At 37.0% G+C, this 24,691-nt stretch overlaps 1 protein-coding gene across 1 annotated transcript in view; it reads left to right on the plus strand.

The window, feature by feature from the left end:
- The window catches only part of DNAH6 (dynein axonemal heavy chain 6), a 293,512-nt gene that overhangs the window by 35,483 nt on the left and 233,338 nt on the right, over positions 1–24,691 (plus strand). The window contains exons 5-10 of the mRNA XM_032653510.1: positions 9,283–9,550; positions 16,712–16,846; positions 16,939–17,059; positions 17,734–17,851; positions 21,392–21,560; positions 23,746–23,862. Coding sequence (XP_032509401.1) covers positions 9,283–9,550; positions 16,712–16,846; positions 16,939–17,059; positions 17,734–17,851; positions 21,392–21,560; positions 23,746–23,862 — 928 coding nt within the window. The remainder of the gene's footprint in view (positions 1–9,282; positions 9,551–16,711; positions 16,847–16,938; positions 17,060–17,733; positions 17,852–21,391; positions 21,561–23,745; positions 23,863–24,691) is intronic.

Genomic DNA, 24,691 nt, shown 5'->3' on the forward strand with positions numbered 1-24,691 from the left:
AACCACAATAATTTTCCTGTTCTTTTGCCTAAATATCTCATTAGTATGAAAATGTTATCAAATCAATCAGTAGTACCAAGCAAGCTATACCAACACTTTACTGAAAGATATCCACCCTCCCGGGTAAAGGGTTGGAACTTTTAAAGGCATGTGCAAGAACAAAATATGAAACCAAATTCCATTTTTTGGTTAGCATCTGATCAAGAAGCTCAAGAAGCTAAGAATGCAAGAATACACAATTAATATCTAACGTCAAAATGACTCACTATTGGGGCTTCCCTGGTGGCGCAGTGGTTGAGGGTCCGCCTGCCGATGCAGGGGACGCGGGTTCGTGCCCCGGACCGGGAAGATCCCACATGCCGCGGAGCGGCTGGGCCCGTGAGCCATGGCCGCTGGGCCTGCGCGTCCGGAGCCTGTGCTCCGCAACGGGAGAGGCCACAACAGTGAGAGGCCCGCATACCGCAAAAAAAAAAAAAAAAAAAATGACTCACTATCACAGAATTGCAGTTTTACCAGCCTGTGTGGAAATTATATTTATTCTATTTGGAGCCAGAAAAGCAAAGGAAATCAATAATACCACTAGATCCACATGTTACATAACAGAGATGACCAAATCCAGGATGTTATTAAAGTTTTATTGCATATTGATGGATGTACAGATATTAATAACTGCTAGATAATAGCACTAGAATCCTTGAAGTGAAGTATTTGGAAGAACTTTGTTCTGTGGGGCAAAAAAGCTACTGGGATTGAAATATCAAAGGCAAATGAGATATTATGGAAATACTTCTTGAAAATGTATTTTCCATGTAGAGTTTATTCTGATAATCCTGAGATTAAAATACATAATACAGTATTTTATTCACAAAAGACTCCCATATGTAAATGTTTCTCTGCAGTTATGGATTCCAAATTAAATAATATTATCAAAATTGTAACTATAACAAAATCCAAGCCACCACCTGACCTTCTGTTTTTAAGCTTTCTACAAAGATATGTGAGCCGAACACCATTATTTGTTGTTTCAGACTTAAATGCCTAAGTGATCCAAAGGAAGAATTTTGTCAGGAATTGGAAAATATTTTGCAAATGATTCAACTTTGTAGATTTAGTGAAGGATAGTTTTTGGTTTTACAGCTGGGTTACTTAACTGACATTTGAGTACCTGAATGAACTTAATAAAAAATATAAGAGCTGCCTGAAAATATATTAACACATACTGACAAAGATTAGGAATTCAAAGCAAAAATTCAACTTCAAAAAAGTGAAATTTAAAATGGCTCTCTCGTGATTTTTTAGTCATTGTTAAGAATTAACTTAAGGAAAAATTACTAAGTCAAACAGCGTAACATCTGTGTTTGAGAGAAAGTGTCACTATTGTTTCTAAGGTACTTGATATGGAAATGTTTGGGTTTTAAATCAATTTGTATTATCATAAGAAATTTTAACACCGCATTTATCAAAGCAAGAAAAGGAAAAGCTGTTAGAATTAAAGAATGATGGTACCTCTGGCACATAATTTCAAAAGAACAAGTGATACAAATTCTAGTCAGTGGAAAAGGGAGTTTCCATTCATCAGAGACAGAGCAATAAATCATCATTTGCCATTTGCTGTCTCCCATATCTATGAAGTGTATTCCTTAGCAGTGGCGACTTTAAGAATTTGAACAGACCATTCATCATGTCTTGATTAGAAATGCAGTAGCTACTTCAAAAATTTATAGTCATAGCTGTGGTTGTTTATGAGCTAGACTTTATTTGGAAGTTTTATAAAATTCAGTATTGAATATTTCCCTGAATATTTTGTTTTATTTTTCTTATTATAATTAATGTCTTCACCAGTGTGCCTTATAAAATGTTATCACTGTACAAGTGTGTTGGAACATACAAAGTTTGGGAAGCGTTGCTTCAGAGCAGGGGTCCCCAACTCCTGGGCCGCGGACCAGTACTGGACCAGTATTGGTCCATGGCCTGTTAGGAACCGTGTCACACAGCAGGAGGTGTGTGGCGGGCAAGCAAGCGAAGCTTCATCTGCCGCTCCCCATTGCTGACATTACCTCCTGAACCAACCCACACACACACACACACCGTCCGTGGAAAAATCGTCTTCCACGAAACCGGCCCCTGGTGCCAAAAAGTTGGGGACTGTTGCTTTAGAGGATTGTAGAACAGTTTTCTCCGCATGAGAATCTGGCCTTTGGTTAACTCTGAAGCTCTGTTCCCCTGGTAACCTAATACAAGTAGAATGTCAGTTGTTTCTAGGCAACATTGCTTATGATAAAAATGACCCCTGATTGGTAAATTATATCTGCATTGAGAGGAACTATAAATGAATTATAAATACCTGAAGGGGAGCCATAGCTTTGGACTTCCCATAGTATGGCAGTTCTTTTTCTGGGCATGTCTCTGCAGGAACCCTAAAATGTATGTTTATAGTTATTGCAAGAAATATTGGCTCCTCTTAAGCCAGGGTGATTTGCACACCCACCCAATATGGATCTCATGTCCTTGCATCTGAGTTGTCACCTGGGGAGAGGATAGCTCGGGGGTGGCTATTGAATTGTTGCAAGGGGTCCCATGGAAAAGCAAAGACTGATGCTGCCTGGAAGGCAAGAAGTAGTTCCTGTTCTAGCCTTCTAGGTAGAGGGCTGCCAGATATAGTCTATGAAAGTCTAATGAGCATGACCATTTAGTTGAATTGAAGGAGACCCTCTGGTAGGGCAATGTGTAAATATTTCTTTTTCATACTCCTGAAAAAGGAGCCACTGTGATGTCTGACCATTCCCTCCCTAGTACATGAGGGACTTTTTTCCCATATCTATGGAACCTCTCATCTCACTGTTGTTTTAATTGTGTATGTCAATATTTTACTATTTCTTGTTTTGGTCACTGAAATATAAACTTGTTCATATTGGTAAGGAACCGTGGGTGCCTCATAAGGCCATAGTGGGATACCAAGTCTTTACAATGAAATGGATGAGTCCTGCAACTCAATATTACAAACACCAACTCTTAGTTTGTGCCAAATATTGTTCCAAATTCTTTATATAATTCATCTTCATAGCAACTCTACAAGGTGGGTAGTATTGATATATCTGTTTTACAAATGAGGAAACTAAGGCAGAGTTGAGAAATTTGACAAAGTTCATATAGCTAGTGAATTGTGGGGCTGGGATTCAAACCCAAGTAGTTAAACTTCAGAACCCAAGCTCTCATGCATTATGCCTAATGTACTCATCCTCAGAATAACAACTACTCCTGACATTTGCGTCACACACTCTGTGCTAGGCATTGTGCTGAGTGCTTTCTGTACATTAAGCTTATTTCATCCTTTAAAAAAGCCCCAGTAAAAAGGTATCCTGTATAGTTGAAAGATGAGGAAATTGAGGTACAGATATACTAAGGACTTTTCTATTTGATAGTGTTTTGCGATTTGCAGACAGGAAATTCAGAATAATGTCTGATGCTCCATCTTTCAATTCTATGATTTAATCTTCTGTGCAATTTCAATCTTAAAGTCATTAGAAATCAATGTACAACAGAGTCCTCCTAAATCCTGAGCATATTTAGGGTCCGAGAAAAGCCAAGAAAGAGGACACAATGTCTCCTCTACCTAAGTATTTCCCAGTGTGTATTTCCTGGATCATAAGACCTAAGTGATATTAACAGGTGGATAGTAAAAAAAAACATGTTCTATGATTATGTAAATTTGAGAAACATCAAGTTAAATCACTGGTTCTTAATCTGGAAGATTTTTTGCCCCCTGGGAGACATTTGGCAACATCCAGAGAGATTTTTGGTTGTTACAACTGGAAAGAGTGGTGCTGCTGGTATGGAGTGGGAAAAGGACAGGGATGCTGCTAAACAGCTGACAGTTCCCAGGATGGTCCCACAGTTCCCAGGATGGTCCCACAGTGAAGAATTATCTGGCCCCAAATGTCAGTAGTGCTGAGATTGATAAACCTTGGGTTAAATATGATAATTATGCATTTCTGTCCTATATAACCAAAGAACCTTTTCTTGTGGGATATCTGTTGGGATTAGGATTCTGTGAAATATAGTTATGTGACTTGGGCTCTTAGGACCATAAAAATGTCCACACTGGGTTCAGGCCATATTACTTTCTAAGTGATCAAGTTGGTTCTCCAGTAGTTTCTAAGCCTGTTATGCTAAAATAATTTTTTAGGCAGCTTTTTAAATTTCAAACTAAAGACATTCTGTCCTTTCAGCTAGATCACATATTTAGCAGCCTAGAACAGAAAACACAGGTGAATGCCAGCTTGAAACTTTCTCAAGTGAAAGCATTCTAGTTTCCATGTGAGGTCATAATTATAAAAAACTCTATAATGAGGCATATATGTTATGTAATCAGGAACAGATCATTTTGAAGCCACATTATCAGAAACCTCCCTAGGTTGCTTAACACAATGACAGTTTTCTTGGGCTAGTCCATGAAGAAACTTCAATCAAGTCAAATGTCAGTCAGCAAGTGGAAACACTACAGGTCCTTAGTATTTTCACTTGGATCATCCATCACTTGGATCACCAGATTGTCTCCCTACCCTTCCTTCATACACACATACACACAGGCACCGTTTTGGAGCTATGACAATTTCGTGGGTGATTACTTCAGTTTATACAGAAATTTGAAGAACCTAGAGCAGTGGTTCTCAGCCTTGGCTGCTAGAATCACCCAGGCCCTACCCCCAGAGTTTTATTTAATTGGTTTGTGGTGGAGCCCAAGCAACATCATTTCTTTAAAACTCATCAAATGTTCCCAATATTCAACCAGAGTTGTAGGCCATGGACCTAGAGCAATTGTTCTCCAGCAAGCCCTAAAGGACTTGCAAAAACATAGATTGTTAACCCGAAAGTTTCTGATTCAGTAGGTCTGGAGGGGGCCTCCGAATTTGCAATTCCCGCGTGAGGTTGATGCTGCCATTCCAAGGACCATATGTTGAGAACCACTGACCCTAGAGCACTCTCTTATTGAAGAAACTTGGAAGTTTCCTCTTACTTACCATTTTGTTTAATTTTCTCGGTGAAAAGGAGTTACTTATCAGATATTTTACCATTTCTGGTTAATCAAACCAGAAGCAAACCAAGCCATTTCTCTTCTCCAGTTCAGGTTAGATCTAGAGGCATACTGAATCATGATATTGACCATAATCAAACAGACTGAGGTTTACAAAAGTAAAACTCAGGAAATAGCTAACTTCTTTCCAGGCACTTGCTTGCTTCCCGTTGTCCAATACATATGTTCAAATCATAATGATCAAAACTGTGTAATAATTAAAATAATGAGACAACTTAAATTTGCATAGGGCCACGTGAGCTCATCTAATTCAACCCAGTACCTTATAGCAGGTAAGGAATCACTCTCTTGTTTGTAGAAATCAGGATGGGAGAAGGGAACAGGGTGGACAAAGACATATGTATGCCTTCTAGCACAGCCTAAGCTGGAAACCAGCCTGACAGTTGAAAAGGGCAGTGTGTGCACAGAGAAGGAACTAATATGAGACAGGAGAGGGTGCCACAAACTCCCAGCAGAATAATTTGGCTTTACTGATATAAGCAATAGGCTGTTCAGAGTTCTTGAGCAGAAGGGTCTCATGAAACGAACCATGCTTCTGCAGTCTTAGTCCAGTGGATCAGTTTAAAAATGAACAGATGCATTTTCCATCACTGCAAAGTGTAACAACAGATAGAGATGCTGTTTGAAATAACAACTCACATTGAGATCTTATTGTTTTAGAAAAATTAAGAATTAATTCTAAGAGAAGAAATCATGTTTTTTAGGCCCCCAGTAGATTTCCTTTGAGTTTTATCTGAAATCAACAAGAACAGGACAATTGATGACCTACCACAATCAGCCATGCAATTCTCTCCACGTGACACATCCTTTTAGACATTAATAGAAGCCTTGAGTCTAAGTTTCATTTCAGATGGACAGAGACAGCTTCTACGGCAAAACAATTTGACAAGGGATTCCATGATTCTACACTGAGCAGCAAGAAAACGCTACAGATATTTTTTTTTTCCAGTAAAGCATAGTTAAGTGAAATTTTATTCAAGACATTCTTCTCAGTCTGATTAACTTTCCAAGGATCTCTGTTTAGTTAATTGGGTCATAAAGTCATCTTCTTTATCAGCAAAGTAGGAATTTTAGAGCACAGCAATTGAAAAAGTTAAGTTCTCTTTTTACATCTTAAAGGAAGACTAATTTTTCTGGTTATTTCCTCAAAGAAAGGCCTTTACGGTACAAACATCCAAAGGAGACAGCTGAGGGAATTCCCTGGCTGTCCAGTGGTTAGGACTCCGTGCTTTCACTGCCAAGGGCTCAGGTTCGATCCCGGGTTGGGGAACTATCCCTCAAGCTGCACGGTGCCAAAAAAAAAGAAAAAAATAATAACAAAGGAGGCAGCTGAAGTTTGAGGCTGAATTCTGAATGCCAAGAGGTGCTGAAAAGGCAGCCATCACTTAGGAGGCAGCCATCACTTAGGAGTAGTGGATCAACTCCTGGAACAGCTGAGCACTGAGGTTTATAGTGTGAGGAATGAAGCACAGGAATCCAAGGAGTATATTTAGGGTTCAACCCCTTGGGAACAAACTGCAAAGTCTAAGGAAAATAGGATTCTAGAGAACTGGGCATAGGCCTTCTTAATTTTTGCAAAGATTTCCTTGACCCCACTGCCCCTTCTGCCTACCAACTGGATTGGGCTAGAAGGAAACCCCTGCTGATCTTCAAGAGAAGCATTTCATTAGAGTAGTGAGGAACAAGCCTAGTTTTCAGAAACTTTAAGAAGGAATGGATGGGGAGGATATGGCCATCATAAAGGAAGTTTAAGAGAAGGAAGAAGACAGGGGATTCTAAGTTAAATGGCAGCAGGGTTGAGAAAAAACTTTCTTTAAACTAAAGGAAAGCTTTCTACAAGTTAAAGAGAAGTTCTGCATATTTTTAGATGCAGAGGAAAAGTAGCCAAATGCCAGGAGAGGTAGAAAAAAGTGCTATGAAACCTCTCCACCTCTGTTTGGGTGGAATCCTGAGAGATACACTCAAGGGGATAAAACACAGTGAAGGTGTGAGATTTTCAAGTTGAAGGTAGAAGAGAGAACTCACCTTGTCCCCACCATGTTTTTGTTGTTGTTTATTTGCTTTCAAAAAAAGTTCAGTGGTTACAAACATTATTTGCTTTCAAATAAAGTTCAGTGGTTACAAACATTATTGTGTATCAGAATCACGCAGGGAACTTGTTAAGCTAGAATCTTTGAGTCTCATACATAGAGATTCTGATTCTGTGTTGGACCCAGAAATCTGGATTCTTAAGCACCCCAAGTGATTTTGATGCTGATGATCCAATCTTTCAAAAAGACTCTCATGTGGGCTTCCCTGGTGGCGCAGTGGTTGAGAGTCCGCCTGCCAATGCAGGGGACATGGGTTCGTGCCCCAGTCCGGGAGGATCCCACATGCCGTGGAGCGACTGGTCCTGTGAGCCATGGCCGCTGAACCTGCGCGTCCGGAGCCTGTGCTCCGCAATGGGAGAGGCCACAACAGTGAGAGGCCCACGTACCGCAAAAAAAAAAAAAAAAAAAAGACTCCCATGTGTTTGTCTGTCCTGTGCAGTGTAGAGATGTATAGTAGAGGAAAAGGCTTAGTGGTTTGAGAATGAGAATCTTGAATAGGTAGGAAAATGTAAATAAAAAGGATTTCTTAGTGGTACTGAGCACCAATAAGTTAAAATTCAGTATCATGGACCACATCTGCCTCCTTCTAGAAGGGCCTTTAGTAGCAGATAGATTCACACAGGGTGAGTTTTCTAGACACACACCAGGGCCACAGTGAGGTGTTTGTTTTTGCTTTTAGGTTGGTTTGATGATTGATGTTAATGAAACATGTGAAGTTAATTACAGTTTCAAAGACAAGTTGAAATCTCCCACTTTGTAGAGAATCACCTGAAGAATGTCCTAATTATATCTTAAGCTGTTGACAAAGAAAAAAGGAAAAACATTTTAAACATTTTCCATACACCTCACCAGCAACAGGTAATACCTGGCATTTTCCCAGATGTTTCTGGCATGAGTCAACCAGAACACAGACAAAGAGTCCAGCAGTGGCATCGGTTAGGAGCTAAGCAAGTTGAAGTTCTTCTGTTATGGCACTGAACTGGGAGAGCGGCCTTTGAGACTCCCCACTCCACAGCACCATCGGCTCCCCCAGTTCCCTTGTGTGCTCACTTGAACAGCTCTTGCTTTGAGTTTGCTTTCATTCTGGTCCTGTATGCCCTAATTTTAAAAATATTTTTCTTACTCAGTGTTATTAAGACAAAAATAGAAGTTAAAACCTAAAAATGATATTTGCCAATGGTTCGTCATTTTTTGATTAACAGACCCAAAGCATATGAGATTTTGTTCCAGCCCCTTAAAAAAAATTTATCATGCATATGTACGTAAATTTGTTTACATACAGCAATTTCAGGGATCTCACAGATGACCTAAAGGCTGTGCTCAAGGGCCATGAACTTCAGGTTCAGAATGCAGAGTTAAGGACTGTAAGAGAAAATAGACGTGGGAAACAGTAGATTTTCACTGGAGTGTTCCCGTCTAAGTTCTTATTTTAAGAGGTTTTAGAGAATCAGCCCTTTCTATTCTCATTCCTTTGTTTCCCACTCCTATTCTTGCTCCTGTTTTTACCCCGTTCTTGCTTTTCTTCTTTACTTGATCAATTTCTTATTATGGATGAGGTTGAAGAATACCCTTGATGAAAAAAACAATTTCTTGTTAACGATTATTTTGATATGTGATAAACTGGACATTTTTAAGCTTAATCTGGGTTTTGATTCTAATCTTATCTAGTTCATATTTTCTTGTTTTGATCTTTCTCGTAATTCTGCCAATATTGGGTAGTGTAAAACTCTTTTACACTATTAATATTGAATAGTTTCTAAAGAATCAAAGATAAATAAAAACTTATTTCCATGTAGCTTTCATAAAAATCCATAATTGATTTGTTTTTGTAAAAATCACATTACTGAAACTATCAAGCGTATTGCCACAGTTGTGAGATCCTTAAGAGCTATAATAAGTCCAACTGTTGTTAAAAAGCAGCTCCCTTTTCTCGAGTAATTTATTCAATCTAAAAGTAGTCTGTTAGAATATTTTTAATTGTTAAATAATACTTGTTTTCCAGAAATGTTATATCTTTTTAAAACAGAATAGTAATGCAATTGCTTAATTTTGTGTTGAATACTATATTCACTTGCCCCAATTTTTATTTGTTCAAAGGGTTGTGAATTATGAGAACATCAGTAAAAACGACTACTATACTATTAGCAAAAATGCAGTAACACATGTTTATAATGATGACATTGAATTTATCGAAATTGATCGATGGGAACAAGAATATCTATATCACAGAGAACTCAATAAGATTCCCGTATTTTCACTTTTCCGGAAATGGAAGGCTTTTAACGTGTGGAAGAAGAATGTCCGCTCTAAAAAAATCAGTGGATGTCGAAAATCTCTACAAAAAGATCTGTTCATTGTTAATCAAGTATGTATTTATTAATCATATTTTAAAAGAATTACTCACAGAAAAACAAAGTATTCATATAGACTGTCCCTGAAATAGAAGATTTCATCTTTCAAGAGAATTGACAATTTTCATTCTGTTTGTCACTTAAGAGTCTGGTAATCTAGTGTATTTCTACATCTTTTTTTTTTTTTTACATCTTTATTGGAGTATAATTGCTTTACAGTGTTGTGTTAGTTTCTGCTGTGTAACAAAGTGAATCAGCTATATGTATACATATATCCCCTCCCTCTTGCATCTCCCTCCCATCCTCCCTATCCCACCCTTCTAGATGGTCACATAGTACCGAGCTGATCTCCCTGTGCTATGCAGCTGCTTCCCACTAGCTATCTATGTAAAATAGACTATGTTGAAGGGATAAATGTGGAGCTGTCCTTGAAATTTTTCTGTTTATGATTATTTTTGGTAGTGTATATACGTCAGTGCTACTCTCTCACTTTGTCCCAGCTTACCCTTCGCCCCCCTCCACCGTGTCCTCAAATCCATTCTCTATGTCTGCATCTTTATTCTTCTACATTTTAACTAGGGTTGCAAAACACTAAAGTATAACAAGAGAGTTGCACAGGTCCCCTTTATTTAGAAGCAGCTTCAGAGGTTTGGATTCATGACTCCCTTTCTTGTTGATCAGGAAAGTTGTATATCCTTTTGAACAGAGCAGGCCAGCAAGCCCTATTACTAATTCTCATTTTTGAGACACTCTGGACTTTATGGTCCAAAATAATTTGGGGGCTTGTTTTCATGGGCCAATAACTCCCAACGTCTCATGCATTTTCTTCTATCATGGATTCAGACAGTAGGGAAATTTTAAATATTTACTTTGGAGGAGGGGATTATCATGGAAAAAGAATTATTAAAGGGTATGTGGCCACATTTAAAATCTGTACTCACTCCTTGAATTTTGACTTGCAGTAGAAGTTTTCTATTTGGCCCCTGGGAATGAGCTGTAACCACCATTACTGTCATGCTCAGTGTCCTCAGCTGTCTATTTTGTGACACTGGGTCACCTCCCTCTCACATCAGAAGCTTCAAGTTTGCTTTTTACTGGTCATTTCGTTCACTTTGCATATGGTAATCTGAAAGATCATTATCAAGACATCAGTCACACAATAAAGGAACATTCAAGGAATACGGCTCACATAGGTGTTAGTGCAAAACAGATATGTAAGATGTACCATCTCAGGTCCTCCATCCCATCAAGCGTTCTGGGTTGTGGAAAAGATTCTAATCCTTCTTGACATTGAACTCAACCCCTAGACCTCTAATTTCACTAAGGATCTATCAAGGATTTGGACCTATTTTACTACCTTTTTACCACCTTTCATCTTTTACCTTGTCTTGGACACTATACATTTCATAAATTTATTCCTAGGTAAGTAAAATAGTTCCTCTTGCATTTAACCTGTATCAATTCATAAGGCTTTTTCTCTTTTTTTAATGTGCTGAGAATTGTCATTCTCTCTGCTCACTATTCATACCAATAGTGCTTTGACCTTGACAATATTTTCTCTTTAATATAGCCCAAGCAGACTAGAAAGTTCTCATCATTTTAATCTTAGGTTGACATAACTAATCGAGCCATTGTGTTGGTTTAAATATCTATTAGATGCTATCATTATCCACACACTTACCACTAGTCTTATATTTACAGTGAGTTAATTAAGGGGGCTGATTCTTTTAGACTATGTTGAAGGGATAAATGTGGAGCTATCCTTGAAATTTTTCTATTTATGATTATTTTTAGTAACCAACCTTATTGGCATCTGTGCCCACATTTCCTAATAACAACTTTATTGAAGTATGATTCATACAATTTATTCTTTTAAAGTATACAATTGAATGGTTTTAATATATTCATAGGATTGATCAACCATCACCACAGTCTATTTTAGAACATTCCCACCATTCCAAAAAGAGTGATTAGCATCACTCTCCATTTCTCCCTAACTCCCCCAGACCAACCCCTGCCCCAGCTCTGGACAACCACTAGTCTATGACTTTTCTCTCTTGATGTGCCTAATCTATACATTTCATATAAATAGAACCATACAATATGTGGTCCTTTGTGACTGGCTTTTTTACTTAGCATAATATTTTGAAGGTCCATCTATGTTGTAGCATGACATTTCTCTTTATTGGTTAATAATATTCACTTGTATACATATGTATGTTTTATTTATCCATCCACCTATTGATGGATATTGGGGTTATTCCACTTTTTGGCTTTATTATAAATAAAGCTGCTATGAATATTTGTGTACAAGTTTTAGTCTAGACATATGTTTTTATGTCTTTGGGTATATACCTAGGAGTGGAATTGCTAGGTCATCAGTAACTCTGTGTTTAACATTTTGAGGAACTGCAAAACAGTTTTCCAAAGCCACTGCACAATTTTACATTACCACCAACAGCATATGAAGGCTTCAGTTTCTCCATATTCTCACCATTACATCTGCATTTTTCATTATAGCTTTTCTTACTGGTTGTGAAGTGGCATTTCATTGTGGTTTTGATTTCTATTACCCTGATGACTAATGATGGTGAGCATCTTTTCATGTGCCTTTTGGCCATTTGTATATCTTATCTGGAGAACTGTCTATTCAGATACTTTGCCCATTTTTAATTAAGTTACCTGTATTTTACTATTGAGTTGTAAGAATTCTTTATATATTCTGGATACAAATCCCTTATCAGATATATGATTTGCAAAACTTTTCTCCCATTTTATGGGTCTTTGCACTTTCATGATCGTGTCCTTTGAAGCATAAAAGTTCTTAATTTTGATGATGTCTGTTTTGTCCATTATTTTCTTTTGCTGCTTGTGTTTTTGGTATAAAAATCTATTGCTTCATCTCAGGTCACAAAAATTTAGCCCTATATTTTCTTCTAATAGTTCTATAGTTTTAACTCTTACATTTAGTTCTTCAATCCATCTCAAGTTAATTTTTGCTGATGGCGTGAGGTATGGGTTCACCTTCATCCTCTTGCATGTGGCTGTCCAGTTGTCCCAGCACCATTTGTTGCAAAGACTATTCTTTCCGCCTTGAATTGTCCTGACACCCTTGTCTGCAATTGCCTGTAAATATGAGGATTTCTGCACTTTCAATTTTTTTCTGTTGATCTATATCTATCCTTATGCCAGTACCACACTATCTTGAGTACTGTAGTTTAGTAGTAAATTTTGAAATTAGGAAGTGTGACTTCCCTGGGCCTCTTGAATTTCCACATGAATTTTAAGATCAGTTTGTCAATTTCTGCAAGGAAGCCAGTTGGGATTTTTATAGGGAATGCTTTAAATCTGTAGATCAATTTAGGAAATATTGCCATTTTAACAGCATTAACTTTTCTAGTCTGTGAACATATAATCCTTTTCCATTTATTTAAGTGTTCTTCAATTTCTTTCAACAATATTTTGTAGTTTTCAGAGTATATATTTTACATTTCTTTTGTCAAATTTACTCCCAAATATTTTATTCTTTTTGATACTATTGTAAATGGAATTGTTTTCTTAAATTTCATTTTGGATTTTTCATTTTATATATGTAGAATATATATTTATTAGAGAGTATATATGTGTATTCTATACATATATGTGTATTCAATGCACATATGTATTCTACAATACATATAAAGAATATATCTAAAGGATATATGTATAAATGTATATAAAGAGTGTGTGTGTATATATATATATATATATATATATATACATATTCTATATAGCAGTACAATTGACTTTTTTTCTTTAACATCTTTATTGGATATAATTGCTTTACAATGATGTGTTAGTTTCTGCTTTATAACAAAGTAAATCAGTTAAACATATACATATGTTACCATATCTCTTCCCTCTTGCATCTCCCTCCCTCCCACCCTCCCTATCCCACCCCTCTAGGTGGTCACAAACCATCTAGCTGATCTCCCTGTGCTATGCAGCTGCTTCCCACTATCTATGTATTTTACGTTTGGTAGTGTATATATGTCCATGCCACTCTCGCACTTTGTCACAGCTTACCCTTCCCCCTCCCCATATCCTCAAGTCCATGCTCTAGTAGGTCTGTGTCTTTATTCCCGTCTTACTCCTAGGTACTTCATGACCTTTTTTTTTTTTTCTTAGACTCCATATATATGTGTTAGCATACGGTATTTGTTTTTCTCTTTCTGACTTACTTCACTCCATATGACAGACTCTAGGTCTATCCACCTCACTACAAATAACTCAATTTCATTTCTTTTTATGGCTGAGTAATATTCCATTCCATATATGTGCCAAATCTTCTTTATCCATTCATCTGTTGATGGACACTTAGGTTGCTTCCATGTCCTGGCTATTGTAAATAGAGCTGCAATGAACATTTTGGTACATGACTCTTTTTGAATTATGGTTTTCTCGGGGTATATGCCCAGTAGTGGGATTGCTGGGTCATATGGTAGTTCTATTTGTAGTTTTTTAAGGAATCTCCATACTTTTCTCCATAGTGGTTGTATCAATTTACATTCCCACCAACAGTGCAAGAGGGTTCCCTTTTCTCCACACCCTCTCCAGCATTTATTGTTTCTAGATTTTTGGTGATGGCCATTCTGACCAGTGTGAGATAATATCTCATTGTAGTTTTGATTTGCATTTCTCTAATGATTAATGATGTTGAGCATTCTTTCATGTGTTTGTTGGCAATCTGTATATCTTCTTTGGAGAAATGTCTGTTTAGATCTTCTGCCCATTTTTGGATTGGGTTGTTTGTTTTTCTGTTATTGAGCTGCATGAGCTGCTTATAAATTTTGGAGATTAACCCTTTGTCAGTTGCTTCATTTGCAAATATTTTTGCCCATTCTGAGGGTTGCCTGTTGTCTTGTTTATGGTTTTCTTTGCTGTGCAAAAGCTTTTAAGTTTCATTAGGTCCCATTTGTTTATTTTTATTTCCATTTCTCTAGGAGGTGGGTCAAAAAGGTTCTTGCTGTGATTTATGTCATAGAGCGTTCTGCCTATGTTTTCCTCTAAGAGTTTGAGAGTGTCTGGCCTTACATTTAGGTCTTTAATCCATTTTGAGTTTATTTTTGTGTATGGTGTTAGGGAGTGTTCTAATTTCATACTTTTACATGTAGCTGTCCACTTTTCCCAGCACCAGTTATTGAAGAGGCTGTCTTTTCTCCACTGTATATTCTTGCCTCCTTTATCAAAGATAAGGTGACCATATGTGTGTGGGCTTATCTCTGGGCTTTCTATCCTGTTCCATTGATCTATATTTCTGTTTTTGTGCCAGTACCATACTGTCTTGATTACTGTAGCTTTGTAGTATAGTCTGAAGTCAGGGATCTAAATGATACATGTATAAATGTATATAAATAGTGTATATATATATATATATATATATGTATACATATTCTATATAGCAATACAATTGACTTTTGTATATTGAGCCTGTTTCCTGAAACCTTGCAGAATTTACTATTGACTCTAGTAGCTTGATTGTTTTGTATGTGCTTGTGTTTCAATTAATTAATTTAATTTTTATTGAGGTATAGTTGATGTATAATATATATTTCAGGTGTACAACATAGTGAATTTTTAAAGATTATATTCCCTTTGTACTTATTATAAAATATTGAAATAATGCTAATGCTTATCACTTTCAATGGGCACTCTTGATATACCAGCCTAAGAATGAACCACCTAACCCAGATTCCATCAGAAATTTGCAAACAGCAGAAATAATGATGGGAGAAATAAACAAAACACCTTCAGTCTCTCTTACATTCACAATGGCTTTCACATTTGTCCTTTATGCTGACAGCCAGATATTTAGGTTAGACCAAAGTAATTTCTTAGATTATATATATTTTTTCTTCCTCCAAGTTCCCACTGTCAAACTCTAACTTTTTGGCAGACCATCAATACCAGTTTTGCTGTCCACCTGGATCCTAGGTATTTATCCCTTTACTAATAGAACTTATATTTTTTGGCTCAAGGACTTTTTCTCCAGAGTACACTGGACTTTCTTGCTTTCACTGCCACATTTCAATTACAGACTCATTCCTACTCATGTACTCATGTTAATTTATTTAGTATCTTATCTCAATTCGGAGACATAGCCTCTAAACTTCTGCTTCTTTTTTTTAAAATTAAGTATAGTTGATTTACAATATTATAGTTTTGCTTCATTTTTATCATGAAAATTTCTCCATGAGATGAATCTTAAGGGCTATATGACTTCCTAGATGTTTTGTCACATAAATCTCTTCATTGAGGACTCTACTAATTTTAACTTCCCCTTATTTGTACTTAAAAAAAATAATTAAAGCACTATTTCATGTTGGTCTGAATGACTATTGGTTGTCCTGTTTTGGAAACTCCTAGAAAAGAGTCCAAGAGTGTGCTATATATAACACTTAAACCAGTGTCACATATAAACAAATTTAAGTTAACTTTTTAAAAATATAATGTTATTGCTCCTCCTTTGATTAGATTAGAAGTGAGGGTGAATGACCTAGAAACGATCTTGGAACATGTGCCTTCAAAGCCACCACCCTAAAACCCTGATTTATGATGATGGCATAGAGGAAGATTAAATTATATTATGTGACATTATTCCACAAATACTTCCACTCATTCTACCAGCCTACATTGCAAGGTAGATTCTTAATAGTGACTGTTACCCACTGAAATTTTAAAGTTAAAATTTGTCTTTGTTCTATATCATAACCTCTTAGATCAATAGATGGGCCCATCCATTATCCATTATCATTATCATGGTGACTGGACGTTGTAAAGTCCTAAGGTAACACTAAGAATCTTTTAATAGCTATTAGCCTAACCTAGTGAAATTTAAGATATTTCCCCATCCTCTGTTACTTGCTCTCAGTTTCATGGTTAAAAGACATGTATTCAAAATGAAAAGAAAGGACTTCAGACAAATTAAATCTGATAATTCAAAGAATACTTTCAGAACAAAATTTCAGAAGTGTCCCTTTTCAATGTACGCACTTTGTAGCTGTAGCTGAAATTAACATATAGCACTATTTATTTTCCTTAACTACCATTCTTGCTTTCCCAATATTTTTATACTTCTAAAAGGCAAAGGTTTTGGTTTTTTTACTAAATAATGATAAATTTCTATTTTCATTTAGTATTTGCGACCAGCTCTCCTCAAAATAAATGAATTGTGTTATCAATTGAGTTTTATGGGACTTTGTCATATTGAAAAATATCACACTTACACCCTGCAAGAATTTAAAGTTGCACAAGCCGTATGGCTAGAGGAGGTGAGGAACTTTGTCTACAAGTTTCAAGAATTTTTTTTTCCCTATTACTGATACTTTGGTACCACTAATGATACATATTTATCAATGTCTAGGTGACAGGGCGCCTAGAAGAATTTCGAAACGAGGCCAAAGAAGTGGTCAGAAAGGCTTGTCGAGCTGCTCTGTGTGCTGCAGGATTTATGCCTGATGACTGTGCATATGAACTTATTGAGGGTATGAAAGGGAAAGAACTCCAACAGATCAGAAGTGGTGGCTTTCCGAAATGTTAACTCGTTTTCATTCCACTTTTCTATTTTAAATAAGGACCCTATTTTTCAATTCTTCCAATCTTTGCTTGATAGATTATAAATTCAATGTCTATTGTAGAAGGGGATAAAACAGTTAAGTACCACAACTTCCTTGCATTACCCTTGCTTGTGTATAGTATTTCTAAACTGGTTACAGGACCTTTATTTCACAAGCATTTTATAGTGGCCTCAGGGCCTCTCTGCTTAAACGCTCGTCCAACCTACTAGTACAGACAATAGGTTTGTTAAAATTAAGGGACTGGATGGATCTCAGAATTGGCCCCAGCTGGTAGGGACTCTAAAGGATAATTTTATGCAGGCAGAAAAGGAGGGTAAATGTGTTCCTGGAAAGAGGTGGCACGGGACAGAAATCAGATCCTGTTAAAGAAGATGTTAGTAAGCTGTCTAGAGTCTTTTGTTAAGTTGAAATCCTTTGATGTGGAATTTGTTTGGATAACTGGGCTGTTTTCTGGAGTCTGAAATAGCTCATGAACCAAAGCATTTTGTCATTTTTGAATTTTACTTGTCTCTTAATCCATATTGAAAGAAATGGAGTTTTTACACAAGAATTCTTGTCTTTGTGTCTTCTGTTGTTCTTAGGTCACTGTAAAATGCCAGAAAGCGGAAGTCTCATTGAGTTGCCTACTTCTGGAGACTCCAAGAAAATGACATACACAGAGCAGGCCAGCAAAAGGCATCACTGCATGAGGCTAACATGGTAAATTGTTATTCTTTCTTTCAAGAAAAACTAGAGCATCCATCCTTCTCAAGTTTCATTAAAGTTAAAGCCATCATTGCAGGATTCACTAGTGATAAGGGATTTGGAGGACACAGTAACCTGAATGCAGGCTCCAGAAGCCTGCCCTTCCAGTTGCCACCTAGCAAAGCAGCCAGAGAAGGTGGAGGGCGTGCCCAAGGCCAAGAGCTCCTCTTTGATCACTAAGGCTTTGTTTCCCTCTAGCCCAGCCAGGAGCACTGGGCAGGCTGTAGTAAGGAGAAGTCAGGCACACAGAGATTTGTGGGCCTCCTGGAGTGGATCTGGAGGGTCAGCTCCACCTGTCTGGTCCCTAAAGAGCTACAGGCAGCTGCGTGGCCACACAAAGTTCCACCCTCTTCCTAAGGCAGGTTGCCACGGGGAGACCAGGGAAGAAAGTCCACCTTCCAGGATCTCACCAGGACCTTCCACCTGCTTACCCAACTGGGTCTTGCCATTGTCCCAGAGTTTGGATTCCACGTCATTCTAAAACCTCATCACTGCAACTAACTCTTGCAAACAAAATCACCAAACATTATCTATCTGAAGAATTGTATGTGGCACTAGAAAACACTGATGACTGTTACTCCGTGCTCACTAACTTGGTCCACATTTTACAACCATTTAATAAATCTTAATTGTGCCCCAGTTTATATGTGAGATAATCTGGTAGTAATGTCTGTATTGCAACAGAAGGCAGTGAAGCAGTCCTGAGGCCACTATCATAGGCTAGAGGTCCCTCAGGCTCCACTTAAGCAGCATAAAAAGTTATTTCAAATGCCTTGCTGACTCGGTTTACATTCTAAGCACTCAAGTAGGGAAACATTAAATTTTCATCTTTGGGTTAGCAATTGCTGTCAAACAACATTTATTCAATAGCAAAGATTTTATTACCATTAGAATGTAAGTCACAGATATATATTTACTGATTTCTTCTTTAAAGCATCTTTAAAAAAAATCTTATGGCCCCTAATGAGCTATGTGCTTTTTTCATAACTATATTGCTCATTAAATATCCTACTGAATGGTTAGAATGCCTAGCTAAATTGATGCTATATATTTGAGTATATTTGTGTTTTAAAGTGAAGAATGTCTAAGAACAACTATTCTGTACAATTAATCTCTGATATTGTAATATAAATGGAAAGTCAAAGAGAAATTATGATATTTAAAATTTTAAATATTTGCATTAGAGTCACTTTCAAAACTAGGTAGTAAGTATAGAAAACTGAAGCAGTATTGTTTTTCTTTTTTATATATATTTCAATACTTTAATCTGCAGTTACAGTATTTCACTCTTGTCAATTATTTGTTCCAATAATGTCCTTTAAGACATTTTTATTTCTCTCCAAGAAATGATACAGTTCAAGATCATGTAGTTGTCATGTCTCTAATCTCCTTAACCTATACTTTTTAGCTTTTCTTTGTCTTTCATGGTAGTGAGATTTTTGAAGACTACAGGCCAGTTGTTTTTTCAGATGTTCCTCAATTTGGATTTACCTACTAAAACCAGTTAGGATTTGTTTGCTGTTTTTCCCCCTAGACAGAGAGCATATAGTGAAAGTATTTGGATTACTCTCTACCCTGCTCGGTTTGGTTATGTTGCACATTTGAAATACAGTTAATTGGATTGATTTGGTTTGTTTGCATTTACTTTAATGTTGTTTTCCCCCATCCTTGTTGGTTTACTTTTATTTTACTGAATATGTAGAATATCAGGATGACTTCAAAAGTCAAAACTATACCAAAAGGCATTACTCAGAGATGTGTTCAGTCCCCTCTCTTTATATCCAGCTCTAGGCAACCAAGATCTGATTTCTTTCCCTATAGTTTTTGCCTTTTCCAAAATGTCATATGAACAGATCTATATAATATATAGTCTCTTGTGTCTTTTACTTAGCATGCTTTCGAGATTCACCCACATTCCGTATCAGGAGTTCATCCTTTTTTAGGTATTGATTTCTTTGTTTCTTGCCATAACTTGGTAGATGCTGTTGTCCTCATTTTACAGATGACAAAACGATGCACAGATTAGTTAAATAAGCCCAAATTCATACAGTAGAGCCTGGATTTGAACTCTGGCAGTTTGATTTTTTTTTTTTTAATTTTGAGATAATCATAGATTTGCAAGAAATTGCAAAAAACGAAGTGAAGAGAGGTCCTGTGTACTCTTCACTTAGTTTCCCTCAGTGGTTACATCTTACATAACTATAAATACAATACAAAAACCAGAAAATTAACATTGTATGGTGTACAGTGTATCATGTTATCACATGTGTAGATTTGTGTAACTACCACCACAATCAAGATACAAAACTATTCTATCACTGTCAATATTTCCCTCATGCTACCCTTTTATAGTCACACTCACTCCTTCCCCCACCACCATCCCTAATTTTTTTTTTAACATCTTTATTGGAGTATAATTGCTTTATAATTGTGTGTTAGTTTCTGCTGTATAACAAAGTGAATCAGCTATACATATACATATATCCCCATATCTCCTCCCTCTTGCGTCTCCCTCCCATCCTCCCTAACCCACCGCTCTAGGTGGACACAAAGCACCAAGCTGATCACCCTGTGCTATGTGGCTGCTTCCCACTAGCTATCTATTTTATGTTTGGTAGTGTGTATATGTCCATGCCCCTCTCTCACTTCGTCCCAGCTCACCCTTCCCCCTCCCCGTGTCCTCAAGTCCATTCTCTACGTCTGTGTCTTTATTCCTGTCCTGCCTCTAGGTTCTTCAGAACCTTTTGTTTGTTTGTTAGATACTGTATATATGTGTTAGCATATGGTATTTGTTTTTCTCTTTCTGACTTACTTCACTTTGTATGGCAGACTCGAGGTCCATCCACCTCACTATAAATAACTCAATTTCGTTTCTTTTTATGGCTGAGTAATATTCCATTGTATATATGTGCCACATCTTCTTTATCCATTTGTCTGTCAATGGACATTTAGGTTGCTTTCATGTCCTGGCTATTGTAAATAGTGCTGCAATGAACATTGTGGTACATGACTCTTTTTGAATTATGGTTTTCTCCGGGTATATGCCCAGTAGTGGGATTGCTGGGTTGTATGGTAGTTCTATTTTTAGTTTTTTAAGGAACCTCCATACTGTTCTCCATAGTGGCTGTATCAATTTACATCCCCACCAACAGTGCAAGAGTGTTCCCTTTTCTCCACACCCTCTCCAGCATTTATTGTTTGTAGACTTTTTGATGATGGCCATTCTGACTGGTGTGATGTGATACCTCATTGTAGTTTTGATTTGCATTTCTCTAATGATTAATGATGTTGAGCATCCTTTCATGTGTTTGTTGTCAATCTGTATATCTTCTTTGGAGAAATGTCTATTTAGATCTTCTGCCCATTTTTGGATTGGGTTGTTTGTTTTTTTGATATTGAGCTGACTGTATATTTTGGAGATTGATCCTTTGTCAGTTGCTTCATTTGCAAATATTTTCTCCCATTCTGAGGGTAGTATTTTTTTTTCTTTTCAAGCTTTATTCGTCTAAATGACTATCTAATTGAGAACACATTGCATGTCCTAACAGTAATTTCTGCTAGCTACCTTTTGAATTATCTCACTGATAAGTTAAAATGGACACCTTCAGCAGATGTCATTCAGAAATGGATTACAGAAGAGAAGCCTGAAGTCGCTGATAAAAAGGTATATTCAGACACAATTAAGAAAATTCATTGGTCAGCATTTATTGAGGAGTGCTTACTATGCACTGTGAATTATGCTATTTTCTGTGTACTGGAAAAATAGGAGAAATGCTTAGAGAATTTCACAGTATAATCAGAGTCTACCATACACACATGAAATGACAGAATGAAAATCAGCATATCAGCAAGTATCTAATAGCAGAGAAAGCATCCATTGTGCTGAATATTGCAGTCTCTCTCACAGGCACTTGGTAAAGGTTCCTCATGTGTTCACTCAATAAATATTCCTTAAGTATCTATGTACCAACCCCTATGCTGGGTATTGGGTACACGGTGATAAAAAGCATAGATAGAATACTTGCCCCCAAGAAGCTTACAGTTCACGGGTCATCGTGAGCATAAACTGTCAGAGAGAAGCAGGGAAGGTGGTATAAATGAAAGAGATAAACAATGGTTTAGAGGCCAGAAGGAGCAAATCATGGGAGCAAACTTTTGTGCTTTCAGTGAATAACCTCTTAGGAGGATGTTGATCTTAGAAACACAGAGTAATGTGAGACATTTGAGATTAAATGCACAAATTTGTGCATTCTAACATAGCTTATCTGATAGCCCAATAAGCTTTTCCCCAGCTCCATCCATGACAGATACCTAAAAACATAGCAAAACATGCATATCTGGTTTCATCAAGCTTCCTACCTTCATATCTCTGCATCCCCCCAGGAGACCCAATATGCAGTTTCAAGGCCTGTCGCTCTTTGCCATAGTTTTCCTTTACTCCAAAAGTTGAATTTTAGCTGCATACTCCTTTTCATTACTTTCTCTCCTTCCCTATTCTCAATTCCTTTTTTTCCTCAATACTACCACATTTTGAAAGTAACATTTATCTTTCTAATTTTAAAAGTAATATATGCTAAGTGCAGAAAATTTGAGAAACACAGAAGTATACAAAGAAAAGCATCCTCTGCTATACCAAGTTAACTATTTCCAAGGGGGAAAGAAAGGAATCATACTTTACTTACTCCTTTATCACCTACTTTTTCCACTTAGCAATGTATTATGAAAAATCTCCCAAGTCAATATGTATTTTTTCCATATAACATTCTCACATAGAAATGTATTATACATCTTGTAAGTAATTTTCTATTATTGATCACTTTCTCACTAGTCCAAATAATGCTGCAAAGAATATCTTTGTCTATACATTTTTCACACATCTCTGATTCTTCCCCTTAGAAGAAATTCCTAGATGTGGAATTGTTGGATCAGAAATATGCTCACTTGTTAAGGCTTCTGAAACTGATGCATAACTTTCTAGAACATTTTGTGTCACTTTACAATCTTCCTAGCAATGTTCGAGAAGGAGCCTTTGGCCATATGCACACTAGATATTATCATTCATTTCAGTCTTTGTCCATCTGATGGATGTAAAGTAATATGTCACTACTTTTAAATGTTATATTCCTTTAACTGCCACGACAGTACGGGGATAAGAGTATAGGTCTCATGATGAGAAAGACCTGGTGTCAGTTCTGATCTGCCACTTACAAACCAGTGTGTCCTTAATGAAATGTCTTACCTTTTCCAGATCATAGTTTTCTCATAGGAATAAAAATGACGCCTGCTACATATGATTGGTGTGGGATTTACATGAATAGTTAGCACTGCCTGGCACACAATAAATACTCAATAAATGTTACTGAATAAACTATTAATATCTTGAGGAAGAGAAGGAGGAGGATGTTGATTGATATTTCCTTTAAAAAATGTCAGATTATGCCCTTTGCCCATTTTTCTATTTAAATATCTTTCTATTTCATATCAATTATGATGTTATTAGTATATATTTCTATTGACTATATCAAGTATATTTCTATTTAAATATAACCAACCTTCTATCTGCATTACTATATACATTACTGATATATTTTTCCAGTTTGTTGTTTGCCTTTCCACTTTGTTGATAGTGTTTTTACAAGGAGAGAAGTTTTACACTGCCATGTAGTCTTTCCATATTTGCCTTTATTTTTTAATTTCTATGGTAGTATTCTTTGAAAGACATGCCAACATTATAACATCAGCTAATTGTGTAAGCTTAAGTTTATGTGCCTTCTGTAATACAGAGGTTTTTTTAAATTTTAGACCTTGATACTTATATCTTTAAAACACTGCAGAAGTCCTCATTTCAGGGGACCCCCGTGTTGGAGAAGCAGGAAGAAGATGAATCTCTCATTCCCATGTTTGTCACAGAACTGATTTTGACAGTCCAGTCACTGCTCTTTGAGCCTCCTTTGGAAGATTTTTTGGTATGTGTTTCCTCATATAACATCCATGTATAAATACCTTTTGGAAAATGTCACATGATTGGCAGGGTTGCTATTGTCCCTTCTCCAAAATGATCGTAAGGAAAAGACAAAGCATTGTTCTGCACACAGCATGGCATCTACATAAAAGGTATCTGAAAGTTTAGCACATTTTCTTTAACTTGAGACAGACTAGGGGCTTGGTAGGATACACCACCGAGAGAACAGAAGCTATACAAAATGTAAAATTGACTAGAGGCATTCCTCCAAGAAGTCACTGTGTTGTAAGTACCATTTTTGAAATCTTTTCAAGTATGTTGCATCTGAGCGTTGTTTTGGTATCGACTGCTGTGCAGCAAATTACCACCTATTTGGCAGGTTAAAGCAACAACTATTTATTGCTTCAGTCTCGCGGGTCAGGGATCTGGGCACTGCTTAGCTTCTTCTCTGCTTCAGGGCCTCTCCATGCAGGCTGCCCTTTGGGGATTGTCTGGGCTGAGGTCTCCTTAGAGGCTTGAATGGAGAAGGATCCACTTCCAGGTTCCCTCAGGTGGTTGAAAAAAATTCATCTCTAAGCAGCTATGGGATTGAAGTCCCTGGTTTCTTGAGGGAGGTCCAGTGGGCACCACCCTTAGATCCTAGGAATCACCTATAGTTCCTATAGTTCATGGGGCCAACTCTATAAGCAGTTTACAATATGGGTGTTTGATTCTTCAAGACCAGCTGAAGAATCTCCTTTGAGAAGGGCCCAATCCCTCTTTTAAGGGCTTTCACTTGATTCAGACAGGTCTACCCAGGATAATCACCTTTTGGACTAACTCAAAGTCAGCCT

This window comes from Phocoena sinus, chromosome 13 (assembly GCF_008692025.1).
Source record: "Phocoena sinus isolate mPhoSin1 chromosome 13, mPhoSin1.pri, whole genome shotgun sequence".
Classification (NCBI taxonomy): Eukaryota; Metazoa; Chordata; class Mammalia; order Artiodactyla; family Phocoenidae; genus Phocoena; species Phocoena sinus.